Genomic DNA, 18,718 nt, shown 5'->3' with positions numbered 1-18,718 from the left:
TGCCAGAACCTCTGCTGGAGGAGCAGCCATCATACCCAATGCATCCCCCCCAAAAGGGAGCTACATCCTGGACTTTTACTATCACTAGGGTAACCAGATGTCCCGGTTTGGCCGGGACAGTCCCGTTTTTTTAAAGGCTGCGTCCCCGCTAGCACTGAGCGGGCGGCGCTTTCGGCGGTTGCTTACATATATAGATATATGTAAGTCCCAGCGCGCGCTCATGCACGGGCACACACGTTTGGCGCTTAGATAAACAAAAAATTATACTTTCTAGCGTTCTCAACTACCCGCAATTACCCCCCCCCCCCTCTTTCCCCATGCACGCGTACATGCAGGACACCCAGCACTCATGCGTGGACTGCTCTCCAAGCATGACCGCACTCAGTGCCAGCGGGGACTCAGACTGATGCCTGTCCCGGCTGCCATGCATTCTTTAAAATGTCCCGTTTTTTTGTGGCTACCCCAGTTTTGACCATCAGAGCAGGGGGAGGCAGCAGAGAGCAGAGAATGCAGGGAGGAGAACAGAGGCCGGGTCTGAGCTGCAGAGGGTGGGGGTGGGTTTAGCTGCAGAGGGTGGGGGCGGGGTTAGCTGCAGAGGGTGGGGGTGGGTTTAGCTGCAGAGAATGGGGGTGGGGTTAGCTGCAGAAGGTGGGGGCGGGGTTAGCTGCAGAGGGTGGAGGCGGGGTTAGTGTCAGCGGAGCCCAAGCAGTGAGAACTTCCGGTGCCTGCTGTCAGGACTCAAGGTGGCTTCCACTCCCCACCACAGTGACAAGTAGGGACAAACACACAGTCACTCACTATAGGTGGACATAAACAGAAAGGAGAGAGATCCACACAGCATGGGGAGAGAGAGAGAAACACACAGCATGAAGAGAGAGACACACACAGCATGGAGAGAGATACACACATAGCATGGAGAGAAACACACACAGCATGGAGAGAAACACACACAGCATGGAGAGAAACACACACACACACATTATGGGGAGAGAGAGATACACACACAGCATGGGGAGAGAGAGAGACACACACACACAGCATGGGGAGAGAGAGACACACACAGCTTGGGGAGAGAGAGACACGCACACAGTATGGGGAGAGAGAGACACAGCATCGGGAGAGAGGGACACACAGTATGGACAGAGGGACACACAGCATGGGGGAGAGGGACACAGCATGGGGGAGAGAGGCACACAGCATGGGGAGAGAGAGAGACACACACACACAGCATGGGGAGAGAGAGAGACAACATGGGGAGAGAGAGACACAGCATGGAGAGAGACAGCATGGGGAGAGGGGGAGAGAGGGGGAGAGAGGGGGAAACACTGCATGGGGAGAGAGACACACACAGCATGGAGAGAGAGAGACACACAGCATGGAGAGAGGGACACACAGCATGGGGGGGAGAGACACAGCATGGAGAGAGAGAAAGACACACACACAGCATGGGGAGAGAGAGACAGCATGGAGAGAGACAGCATGGGGAGAGAGGGGGAGAGAGAGACACTGCATGGGGAGAGAGAGAGAGACACACACAGCATGGGGAGAGAGACAAACACAACATGGGGCGAGAGAGACACACAGCATGGGGTGAGACACACACATTATGGGGGGGAGAGAGACACACAGCATATGGGGGGAGAGAGACACACAGTATGGGGTGAGACACATGGGGGGAAAGAGAGAGATACACACAGCATATGGGGAGAGAGAGACACACACAAAATATGGGGAGAGAGAGAGACACCCACAGCATATGGGGAGAGAGACACACACAGCATATGGGGAGAGAGAGACACACAGCATGGGGTGAGACACACAGCATGGGGTGAAACACACAGCCTAGGGAGAGAGAGAGACACACACAGCATGGGGAGAGACACACACAGCATGGGAAAAGAGCAACACACACAGCTGGTGGAGAGAGACATACACAGCATTGAGACAGAGAGACACACAGCATGGAGAGAGAGAGACACAGCATGGAGAGAGACACAGCATGAGAAGGGAGATAGAGACACACACAGCATGGAGAGTGGTGGAGAGAAACAGAATGGGGAGAGAGACAGTATGGGAAGGGTGGAACAAAAATGGAGGGATGGGAGGGGGAACGAGAATGGAGGGATGGGGGTGGAGAGAATAGGCTGTGTGTGAGAGGGGCGGAGAGACATAAAGGAGACATAAAGCGCAGTTGATGATGTCATTTGTTTTCTAAATATTTTTTTTAATGTGTCCCGGTTTTTACTTTTATAAATCTGGTCATCCTAATCCTACCTAGTCTAACACAATTGTAATCCTCTCGGTAAATGTTACATATGCCCATAATCATATGTCTAACTGCCCATTAATTATCTGTAAACTGAATGTGTATTACCTTTATTAATTTAATGCAACTATTTATTATTATAACTCTGGCTTTTCCAAATCTAGTCACCCTAACTATCACAAAATGCCGGTTACCGCGAAAAACAGGTGCCGCATGTTCATGTACTGTCCAAAATGGCGGTTCCCACTGAAACCGGGAGCCACATGCCTGCTTGCAAATGTTGCAGAAGATTTTGCGCGTTTTCCCTGCTTCCAGTATCCAGAACCTACGCGAAATGCGGAGACCGCGGCTTCCTCTCTCCCCTGGATTGGACGCCTGGGTCCACCAGGGGGAGCAGCTGGGCATGACAAAGCCAACCCTTCCGGATGCAAGGCGCTCAGAAACACGTCCACTCAGTAGCTTCCAGACGTGTGTGTGGAGCTAGTCTTTTGCTGCTAAACAAAATGGCTGAAGAATTTGGGATTACCTATGAGCTAATCGGCGGGGTCCCGGTGACCTCGGACGATGACGAAACATTCCCGCTGGGGGTCTCCCCTCCGTGTAACTCCCCAGGACAAGATTTGCGGATGCTGAACCAATGTGTGGCCTGCCAGGTTCCTATCTCTGGCCCAAGCCAGTGGGGCCTGATTGTGCTACCACCCATATGAGCTATTCCTCGGTGGCTAGAGGTGCTGTAACCAGAGATGAACCACCCTAAAAACCTGTCCTGATATCTCCCCACACCACCGCGGAGTCTCCTGTTCCAGCCTTACAGGTAAGCATCTCACCAGCAACACCAGGTAGCCGGATGATCTCACGTAGTGTTGAGGAACAGGTGCTACACAGGTTTTCTGGATATCCCAGCTTCAGCACAGGTGGCTCAATCAGTCTTTGACTGAGCCACCTCTGCTGAAGCAGGGATATCCTGAAAACCTGACCTGTTGGGTGGCCTTGAGGACTAGAGTTGAGCCCCCCCCCCCCTCTCCCCTGCTAAAAGCCAATGCTGCTCCCTAGGAATCAACAAAACTGACACTCAAAAGGGAAACGGCAATGGCAAATATCATGAATGTGCCCGGGCAGATAGTGTATAATATGCCCCCTCCTTTTCCTGTCCTGGGCAGCAGCAGAGGTTTCCCAGTAAGAGACGCAAACAGGATGTTTACGGGATATTAGATAATAATAGAGCAATCATGAAATATGATACAATATGGGTTTTGCCCAGGTGAGGGTTGATGCCGGTATAACCCAAAGTACCCGTGGGAGGGACTTGGCAGGGGTTCCTCATTTGGTAACAGAGCAGAGAAATTGTTCAGGGCAACTCCACCCACTGAATAATAAGATATCTTAGCATTAGGCACAGGTAACAGTGTATCACAGAGCACAGAGGGAACAGGTAACTGTATCTCAGAGCACAGAGGGAACAGGAGGCATCACACCTACACTGCTCAGGTGAGGAACGCTGCCTCTGACATAGACCGGGCAATGCTTGTGGGTTCAATGCCACCCTCTGCCTTTTATCAGCTTATAACTCTCAACCAATTGGGAGTGACAGTTCTCAAGGAGGTGAGCCCCATCCAAGTCTAATCAACCAGCTGCTAAATGTAAGAGGCTGGTGCTATGAAGGTCTATATCAGGGCTAACCGATTCCAGTCCCTAAGGGCCACCAACAGTTCAGTACATTCCAGCTTCAGCACAGGTGGCTCAGTCTTCGATTGATTTTTGTTTTTATTCAACTTTTCTTGCCATTTTGAATGAGTTTTAACGCATCCTTTGATTTCCATAGCAGGCTTTAGTCCACCTCCCCAGCAGTGCAAGATATTAGCAACACTAATTGTGCCACCTGTGCTGAAGCAGGGATATCCGGAAAACCTGACCTGTCGCTGGTAATGGAAGACTGATGTTGTCCACCCCTGTCTTAGACTGCGAGTTATTTACTAAACTGTGGAATAATGTTCTTTAGTAAACCTGGTGCGGTTCCTATGCTGAGGTTTTGCCCCAGTTTTGCAGCTGACCCTTATGCATCTGTGGAATAAGACGTACCTGTGCGTATCCCTGTGCTGTAACAGGGCTCTGTATCTCAGGCTGTCTGCATTCTTGTACAGTGACCCACGATGCTCGGGTGGTTTTATTAACCCTCTCAGAGAAATGTGCATTGTGTGTGTTAATGCTCTGATCCCTGTTACAGGACGCACATGGCGACTTCACTGCTGGCCCCGGCTCTTCTCCTCCTTATAGGTAAGCCCCAGTTACCCTGTGCAGTATTACATGCATTGTTTGTACTTGCACATAACATTACTAAGATGGAAATCTCTGACCCCCCTAAAGGGGTTTTTGCACCTGTCCTGGATCTGAGAGATTGTGATGGACAGGACTACATGTAATTTAGAGATTGCTGAACATCCAAAAAACAGCAAATAGGGACTAAAACCTGACAGCTAGTGAGAAAAGCATGGATCAACGGCTGTTTCAACCATTTAATTAAAGCGGCTAAACAAGTGAAATCTTTGTTTTTTTGTTTGTTTTTTAATAAATCAGATCTGTAGTATTAGCTAACAGTGACTGATTTTTGTTTTTATTCAACTCTTAATGCCCTTTTAATGCATTTTAAAGCATCCTTTGAATTCTTTAGCAGGTTTTAGCCCACCTACCCAGCAGTGCAAGATCTTTGCAACACTTTCCTGTGTGGGATAATTTGTTTCCAATGTTCCCAGCAGTTTGGAGCTGTAAACTGTAACGATAGAGAATGTTACCTTAGTAATGTACATTGTAGCTGCAGTGTTGCACTGACAGAAGGAATGGCAGCCATTCAGTTAGGCACACAATCGGGATGTGACAGATTTATAACAGAAGCACAAAACGACAGCCAGTTTAGGTAAGAATGTAGAATTATACATTGTCACATGCTTTTCATAAACAAATAAATAACTAAAAATAGGGGTTGGGGGGTTAGTATTGCTGCTTTAAAGAGGCAATCCAAGCAGCTGTTTAAAAAAAAATATATATATATATATATATATATATATATTTATTCTTTGTTTGTTTGAATATATGCAGCCTTTGATTACCTTTATTAAAAACTAATTACCTAAACTGATGATCAATTAGTTCTCCCGTGATCGATCAGCAAAAATCCTGCTTCCCAGGGTTCACCAAATGGCCGCCTTTCAGTATCAATTAATCCTTCAGTCAGTGTAACTCAGCAGCTGCAATGTATTCTTATATATTACAACTGTAACATTATCTATTGCTACATTTTGCAGCTCAAACTGCTGGGAATATTGGCAACACATTTTCACAAACAGGAAATTGTTGCAAAAAGCTTGCACTGCTGGAGAGGTGGGCTAAAGCCTGCAATAGAAATAAAAGGATACTCAGTATAACAAAGCTAATTTAAAAACGGCATGGAGTCAGTGTCGTAGCTAAACATGTGCAGGCCCCAGGGCAAAAACAATTTCAGGGCCCCCTCATGTCTCTCTTTCTCCCCCTCATATGTCTGTCTCTGTCTCTCTGTGTCTCTCTCATGTCTTTCTTTTCCCTCTTATGTATTTCTCTCTTTTACTTCATTTTCTCTTTCTGTCTCTTCCTTCCTGTATCCTTTCCTTTTCATGTCTGTTTTTACCCCTGTGATTTAACCCTTCCCCAGCCTGTCTCTCATGCTGCATCTCCAGCCCCGCCCACTGACCGAGGCCCTGCCCCTCTCCTCCCTCTCACCTTTCCCAGCCTGTCTCTCATGCTGCAGCTCCAGACCCAAGCTGCACTACTTGAGGCCCCGCCCACCTACGGAGGCTCTGCCGAGGAAGGAATTTCCCCGCTGTCCTTCCTACTGCATCTCTGGGCCCCGCCCCCTGACCCCCACTTGCAGAGGAAGGGGATTATCCCACCAAGAGTGCGGGCCTCCAGGCTGCAGCCACTCCCCTGCATGAAGTTTAATTAAAAATGGTATTTTTAGTAAGTATTATATAATACTACGGAACTGATTTATTTATTTAAAAAAACATGTTGGATATTGCTTGGTTTGCTCCTTTATGGTCAAAACTTGCTCTTTTCATTTTAAACACACTTTATATATCAACGTTTCCTTCCTGTAAAACTGATCCGATTCTAGGGCGATAGTAACAAAAAAATCCTTTTGAAAACAATAGGTTTTTTTTCTTTAATATATCTGGCGCAGTTATTTTCCCATAAACCCCGTTGTCTTTAGGTTGATTTACAATCTTGATTTCAATCACGCAGGGGTAAGTGTCACCCGACTCATATGATAAAAGGTTTCTTGAAACCTAGAGCGACTCATCTTGACTTCCTACACTTCCTGAATATAAGAAACCCTATAATCTCATTACAGGTAATGACCCTAACACTAATAACCTATACCTGAGCTTCCCTCCCTGTGTCTGACAGCGGTGACTGCAACATATGGCGGCCTTATGGAATTTGCGAGTATGATAAAGAAAGTGACGGGAAGATCACCGCTGCCTTCTTATACCTTCTATGGGTGTTACTGTGGGATTGGCGGGCACGGGAATCCATTGGACGACATCGACTGGTGAGTGACCCAATGCCAGCTGCAGCAACAAGGGTGAGAAACCTGAAGCGCTGGAAATGTGCTATTTGAAGGCTCCTGCGACCAAGTTTCCACCGGTGTTTTGCTGTCACACCTCACCACAGGCACATCTCTCGGCCACCCATTTCACTACCAGGGTAAGCCCCTAACCTTACCCTAAAAACTCTAATTTGACCCCTCATATTAACGCTACCCCTATCCTAAAAACTTTAACCCCTCATCCTAAAACCTCTTACCCTAAGCCCTTACTCTAAACCCCTTATCCTAATTCCCTACCCTAAAACCCTAACACCCCTACCCTTAACTCCGTACGCCAACCACTAAAACTCCTTAATGTTCTTGAAACGACCGGCGGTGAGTGTCTAGCAGTGGAGCGGTTTTGGTGAAGGGTTCCTCTGTGGCCAACCATAACTGCCGGCGTGGTCGCGGCAAAATGGCTGCGACCAAAATTCTGATTACGATTTATGAGGACCATCTCTTCAACTTCCATGGCAAATGAAGAAACTTTTATTCAGTGAGACCGTAGAGACATTATCTATGTGCGACACGGAAGGGCCACAGAGGTGTAGAGAGGATGTACCACCAAAAAACTTTGGTCTGGATACACAAAGCTCCATTAAATCAGGGCTCATAACATGACGTTATGTGAAACATGTACGACGTTTTGTTAGGTTAACGCGTATCCTCAAAGATAATTACATGCAAAAACAACCACTCTACTCATTAGCATAGGCTGAACATCATGTGATTGAGCAATAACCTTGCTTTGCCATCCAATTACATGGCGTTCAATATGTCCACGTTTCTCTGATCAAGACCCTGAAATAGTTCTTTAGCTTAAGTTGAGGAGAGGGAAATAATGCTATGTTAATTAAATTATACCTAACTGGGGTGTTACACTGACCCGGACCATTTAAAAGGCCTATTTCCAGGTGTGGATGTGAGAAATGGCAAGTTTAGGTGCCCACCTAAACAGACTTTACTGGACAGGCGATGATACGATAATGCTTTATTTGCGTATTATTTGCATGTCATTATCACTAACGCCCATTACAGCAAACGCTGTGTTCTTGATGGTAGGAAACATTGTGTGACAAACGGCTTCCTTACGTATTGCTGCCATCTGTCCGGGCTCTTCATAACAGTCTTTCTAGGGTTATTAAAGAGACAAAAGGATAATACGTAGCACCATTTTGTGTAATTCAGGCTTCTGCCTGGTTTAATTCGTCCTAGTAGGGGACTGCAACGTTAACGGATATGCATTTGAGACACTCAGTTCTTAACCTTCGGTGGTTTATTCTACATATCAATGACAGATGATCCCTCATGCACACTGTCCCTTTAAGGAAAACAAAACCATAAAACAAAACTCCCCTTGGGAGACTAACTCACAGCATATGCCCTACTGTAGCTACCTAGCTAGCCAGCTACCAGCCACCAAAACATACAACCCCATATAGGGAGCAATATTAAAGTCCTTATCTTTTAATGGGGGAACACTGTCCCAAGCGAGCCCAGGCAATCCCTCTAGGCATGTCAGAGCTCCGCTTCCTCCTCGGGTCTAGAACGCCGGTTCCTTGGAGCAGGGCCGCGTCCTGCGGCTTGTTCACGCCCATGGCAATTCTGTTTCCTAGGTGTGATTCCCTGCTGGTCCCAGCAGACCTTGCTCCTTACAGGCCTGACGACCAGACCAACCAGTGTCCTCCTGGTTGGGGCAAAAGTCTCTCTCTCCACTGGCTGGGGAAAATCAATCTCTCTCGGCAGCTTCCTTCCTGCCTTTTAAACCCCTTGTTTATTCAGGAGTTCTGTCTTAATTGGCTGCACCTCCAGGTAGCCTCTCCAGGAGGAATTTAACTGCCTGCATGCTGGAAAGCAGACATACTGCACTGCTCCAGCATACAGAGTTAGTGACTCTGTCACAATTATTATTGTGTTATTGTCCTTTTGAAGATACAACATTAGTCTTATGTTACGTTAGGCTATCACGTTGTGTTTTCATGGAGTTTTGTGCAATCTGCCCCGCTCAGTACTTGTGTAGGTAGGGGAAGAATGTGTAATAACTATGCACGCAGTGCTACATCGTGGGAAACGCTTTGCGTATGCAGTCAAGTCTTTGTGGAAACCACAAAATACAATTTTATGCAGGGTTGTTGTTGTTTTTTTTTTTAAATAATCCATCCTCAATAAAGTATTTTGTGTGGGAGAAATTAGATCATATAATTATACATGTACCCAAACGCCTCCTCTCTTTCTGGGAAATTCCTCCCTCCTGCTCATTTGCATGTCATTACCCAGAATCCCTGGCTGCAGTGGAAGCAGTGTATGCCGAGAGATTATGGGGAAAGACAGGTTTGTGAACCTGTCTGAGATGTGAAAGTGCTCATTAATGGTACTTTTATTCACTTTCCTGCTCCTCACTCTCCTCCCTGAGGTGCAGTTTCAAAAGTTGTCAAGCGAGAGGAACTGCGAGTTTGTAACCAGAAATACCTGTCTCCGCTTTATTTATTCCAAAGTATCACTTCCTTGAAAACCACAAACTGCGGTCTTCCTTTAGCACAGAGCGGGGAGATGGACTAAGGCAATATGTGGGCAAAACGGACCCGCTAGTTCCAATTCTACCAAAAATAAATCTAGAGGTTAAATCAGGGGCGCCCCCCCGACTGCTCTCCTCCATTGTGCCCCCCCCCCCTCCTTACCACGTGACCCGTGGCATAATTTGACATCACGTTACCAAGGCAACAGTGATGTCACATGACCCAGCTGCATCATTAGATGCCTCGATGCCTTGGGGAAGAGCGCAGGACTCTGCAACCACCCGCGCCCCTTTAAAGCTTTAAAGCTGCAATCCCACATAGCTAGCTGAATTTCTTAGGGGGATCTGAATGGGCGAGTGTTTGTCAATCAAGTGTTTTCTTTCCCTTATGTCCCCCCCCCCTGTCCTTATCACAGAGCCAATAAATGTTAGGGGGAGAGACTGGGACTCTGGCTGTACAAGCACTTAATCATCACACAAAAGGGGAAATGAAACCCCTCCCACGTGGAACTTTAAAAAATACATTTAAAATACTGATAGGTGTCAGATTTGGGTCAAAATTGTATAAATTACCAAGATGAGACCCCTTAAACATGTCGCAGGAATTAGTTCACTTTGGGCCTTGGAGAGATTGCCCACTCACAGGGCAGGCGAGGGTAGGGGGGCTGGGGGGGATCTCAGTGTCACGGAAGACCAGAACTTTTAACACCTGAACCACCATCACAAGACAGGACAGAGAAATTAAATAAACGAAAGTTTATTCTGGCAAGCCAGCAAACACACAAAATACAAGATCACAGTGAAACACTCACCAACTGGGTAAAAGGGGACGATAGACAGCACTCTGATGGTGTTAAATTAATGCAATTGCAGGGTGCACGGAACCAAAGGGGACCCTTTTTCCCCTGTATAGTACTAACAAATCTACGTAAGTACCAGCACTCACTGTCTAATGGCTAAATGATGAAAACAGTTGTAATGCAAAATAAACATTTAATAATAAAACAAACCAGAAATAAATCAAATGTGTTTGCAGAAACCAGTATCACAAATGGGCATGTCACAAAGTGAGTGGTGGGGGGGGGGGGGAGGGAAGGAAAAGGGAAAAAAAACATGAAACACAAGGAATATACACAAAAAACGGAGAACGGCAAGTATGCTAGGGGGGCAACGTTTTGAGGGGCTACCTCTTCATCTGGCCCATTCCCCCTGGTCCAAAAGGTCCCAGAGGTACTTCCCTAAGCCTCCCTTCCCCTATAACTGGTCAAATCAGACACCCCTCAAAATAGATAGCAAACCTGCAGTGTAGACTAAATACAGCTAAACAGCTAATAGTAGGGTAGCAAGACTCCACTACAGTCAATGCCAGTAGTTCAAGTACTACAAGAAACTGTGGGCAATGGTACAGTGAAGGCTGAACATAGCTTGCAAGAAAGCAGCTTGCAAAGAAGCACCAGGAGTCCACAACAGTCAATGAAAGGTAAATGGGAATAGCAAATGCAGACAGTAATCAAACCCTGTATGAAGACAGTAATCAAACCCTGTGGTCTGCTCCTTGTGCTCGTGTGGAGTGCTCACAAGGAGCAGACCACAGGGTTTGATTGAAAAGTGGGCCGGCTTTGGCACTCAGGACCCCCCTGGATGACGGAGCTGCAGGGAAGCGGGCAATTCAAACTTGCCAATGGGAATCATGCCCACGGGGCTCAGACCCCGCAAACAGTTCCCTTGGCAAGTGTTGTACCTCCCGCTGGATAGGCGCCTCAGTGTCTGCAGGGAACAAAGGCTCTACCCCGCTGAGTGCTCATCCCCGGACCTGATAGTCAGCCCTTCCCTGCTCAACATTTGTCCTGACACTTAACTGCCCTTTGTCACAACCCAGCATTTCTCTGCAGACAACCTAGTTAAGTGAATTACTGGGTCTGGATACAGAGAAATGCTTTTAACATATATATCACATTACTGGCAGCCTTACTAACTGTATGGGGAACGTGCTACACTCTAACATGGGGAATATAAGTGCTTTTCTTTATTGTACAATCCCTGGTCCCCAATATATACTGTTTTCCCCCTTCCAGACATCAGACAGTGATTAGCTCTTTTGTATTGTATGTCTTTATTTAAATGGCATCAAAAGTGTACTCAGCGCTTCACAAAGAATACAGTACAGGGAATTATAATAATACAATAAGTGCAGCAAAATCAGACAATAGAAAAGGAAATCCCTGCGCCGTAGAGCTTACAATCTAAGAGGTTTCATGGGGAACTTACAGAGACAGTAGGCGAGGGAATAAGTGCTGTAGATGGCAGTGCTTGGTCACAATGGGTGGTAGGAGTGACTGAGTGTGGGACAGTAACCATGAGTGCAGACTATTGGGATGCTTGAATTGTGGGGCAAGTTTTAAGGTTAGTCAAATAACTTAAGGGTTAACACACTTTACAGGGGAAGCGATGGCGGAGAGGCATGGGTGAAATCAGGTGTGTATGTCTGGCTTCAGGCTAAGGGGAGATCCCCAGCAGCAGGAAGGAGTAGATAGAGGGTTTGAATAGAGGATTTGTGGGGGTGCTTTTTATTGAGGGGTAAAGAAGTTGTTGGGAGAGAGGTATACATAATGGTGCAGTGCGGAGTGGGGAAGTTGGCGAGAACAGAGACGTTCACAAAGGAGTGAGGAAAAAGTAAACAGAAAAAGAAATAGGGAGGGCATAGTGAAATGCAGGAAGAGAGATTCCAAGTTATTGGAAAATAGGAAGAGTACAAAGAATCACAGCTTTTCTAATGTTAAGTTCTCACAGTTGCAAAGTTGTTGTACAGAGTCCCAATCTTCCTCAAATCTTCACCTCCAATTTCACCTCCAAAATTAACTCTGCTACACACTTTAACTGGGACACTTCAGATGGGACACACAGCCAAAGGGAAGGGGTTACACAAAACATTACATACAGTACACTGGCTAAAAGGAGCCTCACAGAGGTGGACATTACACACGGTATTTGGGCAACCAGCCAGGCTGCACTTTCATTATGGGAGGCTGGCTACCCTTCCCGTTACACTCAGTACCACTACTTTTTCATTTACAACCCCCGAGGACCACTGCTTCTTTACTGACGAACTTATGCTTTAGTATTCAAATAAAATGAGATTTATTTGAGGACACATCTTCCTCCCACCCCCTTTCTGCTTTCCAAACATCATTGTTGTAAAACACATTTTGGATTTATTTAACTCGGGCACAATACCAGTACTTTTTTTTAAGCCACCTTGACCATGGACCTAAATTAAACAAGCCTCTGCGAAGTGACCATTTGGGAACAGTAACAGTCAAATGGGAAACCTAGTAACAGCGCACGACTCTTTCCATGAAAGTTGCAATTAGGTGTTAAAATAAAAAGCTCCACACATGAAAATGTAAAAAACACGACAGAGTTTAAGGGCCTTTATTCTACAGTATATCAGGGGTACTTAACGCCAGTCCTCAAGCCCCCCCACCCGGTCAGATTTTCAGGATATCCCTGCTTCAGCACAGGTGGCTCAATCAGTCTCTGCTTCAGGATAGGTGGCTCAATTGGTTCCTTATTAAATTATAATGTATAATCATCATGACATTTATTTCTGCCATGTTCTTGTATCTGTGTATATGCCTGGAAAATAGGATCCCCACGCCATGCATTACTTGTATACAGTATATCTCTTTGCTCCTCTCTAACCTCCAGAACCTCTGCCCTCCAAGGCCATGTCATATTTCTCGTCCTCATATCGACATTTTTCCCACCACCCAAGTAGTTGAGATTGAAATAAGACATGTCCCTCAAGTCCAACCTATTTAATTAATTTGTAAAAATGTATTACCAGGAAGTGATACATTGAGCGTTACCTCTAGTTTTCAAGTATGTCCCAGGCGCAAAGTTATATGCCCCAGTCCTATTCCCTCCGTCCCACCCTTCCCTCTATTTGCCCCTATCTGCTTCCCACGTGTCGGGCCGTGACTAAAGGATCCACCTCCAGGTATCGCAGAGTGGATGGGATCTCATGTCGGCTAGAACGGGACATGCATTTTTGTTAATTTCAAAAATCACTAAAACTTTCAAAACAGCCACATTTTAAAGAAAAAATAAATAAAATAAAAAATAAAAAAAAAAAATATATATATATATATATAAAATACAGGATACATTAAAAAAAAATAGGGGAACAAAAAGTCAACAAGTAAATAAATTTGACCCTACATTTGAAAACAAATCCCGCAAAGTGAATGTTGGCACAGTTGCAGTATGCTAGGCTGGCAGCAGCTGCATAAAGGCCGGCCCTGGGAGAGGATCGATGTCTATAGTCACATTAAAATAGTATGAACTGGTGGCCCCGGGACAGTCTACTTGTCGGAATATTGGCACACTGGAGCTCTTGGCCCCACTGGGGATTTCCTTGGTTCCAAAGCACTCCAGTTCTACTCTGGATAACTACATTTGCAGCAGCGCCAAGCAGAAAATGGTGGTGTATCCCAATGACATTTAATTTGCATTGATACATTTGCTCTAATGAAATGCATGGGAAGGATAGTTTGTATGGCAGAGATGTTTCCTGGGGCCTCTGTACTTTCTAGCAAGCGCTCGTAGAACAGTGCTATTTTGGGGGGGAGAATTTACAAGAACAGAGTTTAGAGATAAACAAAAACACCATACAGTGATTGTTATTAGCAAAGGAGACTTTAGTAAATAGACTAGACCAGGGGTGCGCAAACTGGGGACGCAGGGGGGAGATTTTGCTGGGGGGGTGCAGACCGTTGCAGAGGCCCTGCAGTTTTCCCCACAGCATTTAAATTTAATGCTGGGGGGATCGCGTGAGGCCCTGGTAACACTTTACTTACCCAGATTCAGCCACTCTGCGATGCGTCGCCATGGCAACACAGGATCATGTGACGTGAGACATCACACGCGTCAAATGACGCAGCTCTAAGGTAGGGAGGGGGTGACGCAGCAGAGAAGACAGGGGGCGCAGCACAAAAGTTTGCGCTCCCCTGGACTAAACTTTCAAGGTGCGATAATTATTGTAGTGTAAATTCATTTTTGTTTAGTATTCCAGCATATATTACATTGTGACTTCAATACATAAATGTGGTTTATCACGGATGCGACCAAGAGGTAACGGCATAAATGGCTCTCTGGTATAACCGTGAAATGCAAATATTATTATATTTAATAATGAAGAACAAGGGGGTGGGCTTCGTGTTCAGATGTCTCCTTGACATGGCTTTTCCAATGACTTTCCATGAAATTTTGTTTTTGAAGTTGTTGTACTGTGCTCAGTATTTAAAGGATGGGATGCAAATGTGTCTTACTGAAACTAACCACACCTATAATTAGGTCACGATATCAGCATCACTCCTTTTTTCCCCCTCTTCCTTGCAAACTAGAAACATTCGCTCAGTGCTGGCTGAATGAATGGCTCTGCATTATGACTGACATAGGTGGATGGATGAAAAAAGTAGGCACACCAAATGGTACAATAAAGCGTCATTACTAGCTCAAGATTCTGACTTTCCAATGGAGCCTAAATCAAGAACTCATGGGAACGGCTCCATTGGGAAGTCAAAACGTTGAGCTAGTAAAGACATTTATTGTAGTATTTGGTGTGCCTGCTTTTTTGACCCTTTTACATAGTAGTTTAGTACGTACTCTCACCCTCTCCTGCTTTCGCTCCAGGTGCTGTCATGCCCATGACTGCTGCTATGGGCAGATGGACAAGAAGAGCTGTAATCCGATATCCAAGCCCTATCACTTCTCCTTCCGGAACAGGGTCCTGAGCTGCGGTATGACTGATCACGGTTACAGTACATACCGATACCAGGTCTTTGCACAGGGAGGAAACTAATCTCTGTCCCAAATAACTTTCAAAGTTGGAACCCATATTTTTTGTTTCTCTTTCCTTGGTCACATGAGGTTGTTGTGAAGACACTGAATTTGCACGTGTATTTCGGTCTATGGATCATTATCCTCCCATTTGCCATATATTGTGAAGCAATGTGTTACAGACACCCCCTAGAACAGGGGTCGGCAACCAGCAGCTCTTCTGGCCGGTTCATGCGGCTCATTTCTGGAAGCACCTTCTCCATTGAGCCTTCGGCCTCATCCAGGGTGATGCTGAGCAAGCCCTCGCGCTGGACACGATAAAACACATTGTTGCAATGTGTGTGGCCAGCGTGAGCGAGCGCCTGCGCATGCACGGTGCTTAGCCGCTTGCCGAAGAAAGCAAATTTGAATATGCCGCTCGCTGGCGCGTCACGTGAGCAGTTCTCACAGTAAGGGCGAACCAGCTCCGTGATGTCATGGCCGCGCCCCCCATGTGCGTACCTAGCTGGCCATCCTGCCTGGCCGCAGTCTTCCCCTGCTTGTCGGCACTCTGTGGGGAACTGTGTACCATGCCAGAAGTGCATGCCGCACAAGTTTTAGTCTTCCCCTGCTTGTCGGCGCGTGTTGGCACTCTCTGGCTTAGGCGCTCTCCACTGCTTGTCGGTTTTCTGCGGGGAAGTGCGTGCCGCGCAAGCCCCAATGTGCCTGCACCTTACTTGCTAGGGGCGCCGACAGACCACAGCACTAAAGCACTGCAAGTATGTGTGTGGGGGATAATTATGTGGGGGATCATTTTGTGTGTTATTATACTGTGGGAGTGGGGAAGGGGAGTCATCTTATGTGGCATAATGCTGTGGGGATTTTTTATGTGGTATAATTCTGTGGGGGGTGGGAGAGGGGAAGAGGGGTCATTTTATGTGCATAATCACGTGGGGATCATTTTGAAGCACGTTTCTCATAGGCATATATGAACATTAACGTACAGTATATATCGTGTGTGTGAGTGTGTGTATTCATATTCACGCTTGTGTTGCGGCTCTCAAAATATTTTGGTCAAATAAAAAAAACAAAAAAAGGCTAGAATATGTGTACAGGCAGTCCTCGTTTTACAACGCTTCGCTTTACAACGAATGGCTTATCCAACGCTGTGCAATGCATACCTATATTCATTTTTACAACGCCAAAATGTCTTATCCAACGCTCTTACGACTCTTTGCAACGTTGTGTGTATATATATATATACACATTCACATAAACATTGTTGCAAAGCGTCGTAAGAGCGTATATATATATAATATTATACTATATAATATTATATTATACTATCTAATATATTATTTATTTTGTTATATTATATATATAATACAGTATATACACTATATAATTTATGTGTGTGCTGCATATCTTATTGCCTGCATAAAATATTTGGTGTATTTTAGTGTTAAAAATGCCTTCAGGAACGGAACCTTTCATTTAAACAGTGTTCCTATGGGAAAACGGGTTTCGCTTTACAACGCCATTTTGAGTAACGCATTGTGTCGGATAACTGAGGACTGCCTGTAGCTTGGTAAATATAGAGAGCAGTAAGCAACAATGGGGCTTATTCATTAAACTGGAGCTTTACCATGCAAGATTTATGGAAAACAAAATATCTGAGAGACCACAAGGTTAAAAGGGCAAGTATGTTTAAGAGATATGTAACACGAGGCATATTACTGCTTACTGCTCGGATTTGCAGGGCAAGAACCAAATCACAACCTAAAATGCACATTTCACACAGTTTGGACTTATTAGAACTGATGTTGAATGAATATGGCGAGATACGTCTGTGCTAAAGTGTGCAGTTTTGCACAGAAATGCAGTAGTGGCAGTTTAATGAATAAGACTCCAACAGGGCGTTTAGATAAGGCGAGTTTCCATGAAAGAATAGCATGAGGAAAGATAGCTGGGGTTTCGGACTAGTAGCATTATAACCAGGGACCTGAGTCCAGGTGAAGCAGAGGAGATGGCGGCAGTTTAGCACAACATCAAGATACTAAAAAGCTGTGCAGGAGCCGCTGGCTGACATCGTTTTGCATTACAAACAATACCACAGGAGTGGCCAACTTCAGTCCTCAAGGGCCACCAACAGGTCAGGTCTTAATGATATCCCTGCTTCAGCACAGGTGGCTCAATCAGTCCCAGCTTCAGCACAGGTGACTGAGACACCTGTGTTGAAGCAGAAATATCCTTAAAACCTTTCCTGTTGGTGGCCCCTCGAGGACTGAAGTTGGACGCTCCTGCACGTGTATAATACAAGTGCCTCCCCCTGTAGACCAAGCAACAGTGACAGATCTAAGAAGCTTCTTGTTCCCTTTCTTCAGATTCTTCAAACAGCAAGTGTGCAAGCGAGGTCTGTGAGTGTGACCGGGCGGCAACCCTCTGCTTCAAGAAACATGACCAAAAGTATGCCAGCAAATACACCTTCCACCCCGACTCCAAGTGTTCACAATTCTTACCAGACTGCAACAGCACACGCGCATAACATTTAGCCAAATTTGCAACCTTTGGTTACCAAGCCTGGTGTATTCTGCTTTTCAGTTGTAAATGAGATTAGTGCGAGATGTTATTTGTAATAAATATTGAATTTGAAATTCAATAACTGCTTTTCTTTTAATGTGCATATTCTTTTGCAGTGAAACGGCTTTGCTGGCACCTACAGCATTTTCATGGGGAAAAAAACCTTGCATTGTAACGCAAAACCGTAACGCAAACGACGTCGCGCTACTAATGGGCGCGCTCCCATCATGCAAAAAAACAAACCAAAAAACACACCATTCCAAGCAGCACAGAGTTTACACTATACACAAAATTAGAGGTTGTGGCCGCGGCGCGCATGCGCAGAACCCAATAGTCTTCCCCCCCCCCCCAAATTCGCATAAGCACAGTGGCAGCCGAGCTTGCCACGCGCCGCTCATGCACAGGAGCAACAGCAACCCAGCTTGGGAGACAGAGGCACCAGAGTCAGACACCAGAGGCACACACAGACAGTATAACGATAGAACTGCAAATAGCTCAAACAGGCGTGTGCCGAACACACACGTTCCAAGTCAAACTTCTTTGCATTTTGCCACCGACGTGTTTTTGAATTTGAATTAAAAACGATCACCACCACAAATACAATATCTGTGACAAAATAGTGGCCAAAGACATAGCAGTTTCACTTAAAAAGCGCGTGCTCAGCACACACAACTTATATATATTTTTATATTTGTTCCTACAGTCATGTCCTGAGAGCCACTTTATTCATCTCTTTGAGGGTTCCCAACACCAAACTCCCTTTCATAGTACAGATCATGCTTTTAAGAATGACCCGAACCTTTTTCTTTCTTATTCTGGCGAGTTTTATAGGATCCCCCTGTAGGACATTGTTTCTGCTGCAGCATCTCACAGTAGCAATGACTTAGCCTATTAGACTAATCCATTTTCTGGCAGTGGG

At 45.7% G+C, this 18,718-nt stretch overlaps 1 protein-coding gene across 4 annotated transcripts; it reads left to right on the top strand.

Moving 5' to 3' along the window:
* The first annotated feature begins 3,640 nt into the window (after nt 1–3,640).
* LOC142497761 (acidic phospholipase A2 Cc1-PLA2-like) lies at nt 3,641–17,881 on the top strand. 4 transcript variants are annotated; one of them, XM_075606042.1, is made up of 6 exons: nt 3,641–3,698; nt 3,730–3,754; nt 4,491–4,540; nt 6,704–6,848; nt 15,094–15,200; nt 17,604–17,881. In XM_075606042.1, the coding sequence occupies exons 3-6, from the start codon at nt 4,498–4,500 to the stop codon at nt 17,762–17,764; spliced, it is 456 nt and encodes a 151-aa protein (XP_075462157.1). In that variant the 5' UTR covers nt 3,641–3,698; nt 3,730–3,754; nt 4,491–4,497; the 3' UTR covers nt 17,765–17,881. The 4 variants fall into 4 exon arrangements, with proteins under 4 accessions (XP_075462157.1, XP_075462156.1, XP_075462158.1 ...); XM_075606041.1 differs by having other exon boundaries at nt 3,654–3,754; XM_075606043.1 differs by lacking the exon at nt 4,491–4,540 and having other exon boundaries at nt 3,680–3,754.
* The last annotated feature ends 837 nt before the right edge of the window (nt 17,882–18,718 follow it).

The sequence above is a fragment of the Ascaphus truei genome, chromosome 6 (genome assembly GCF_040206685.1).
Source record: "Ascaphus truei isolate aAscTru1 chromosome 6, aAscTru1.hap1, whole genome shotgun sequence".
NCBI classification, from domain to species: domain Eukaryota; kingdom Metazoa; phylum Chordata; class Amphibia; order Anura; family Ascaphidae; genus Ascaphus; species Ascaphus truei.
This window is presented reverse-complemented; position numbering and strand designations above follow the sequence as displayed.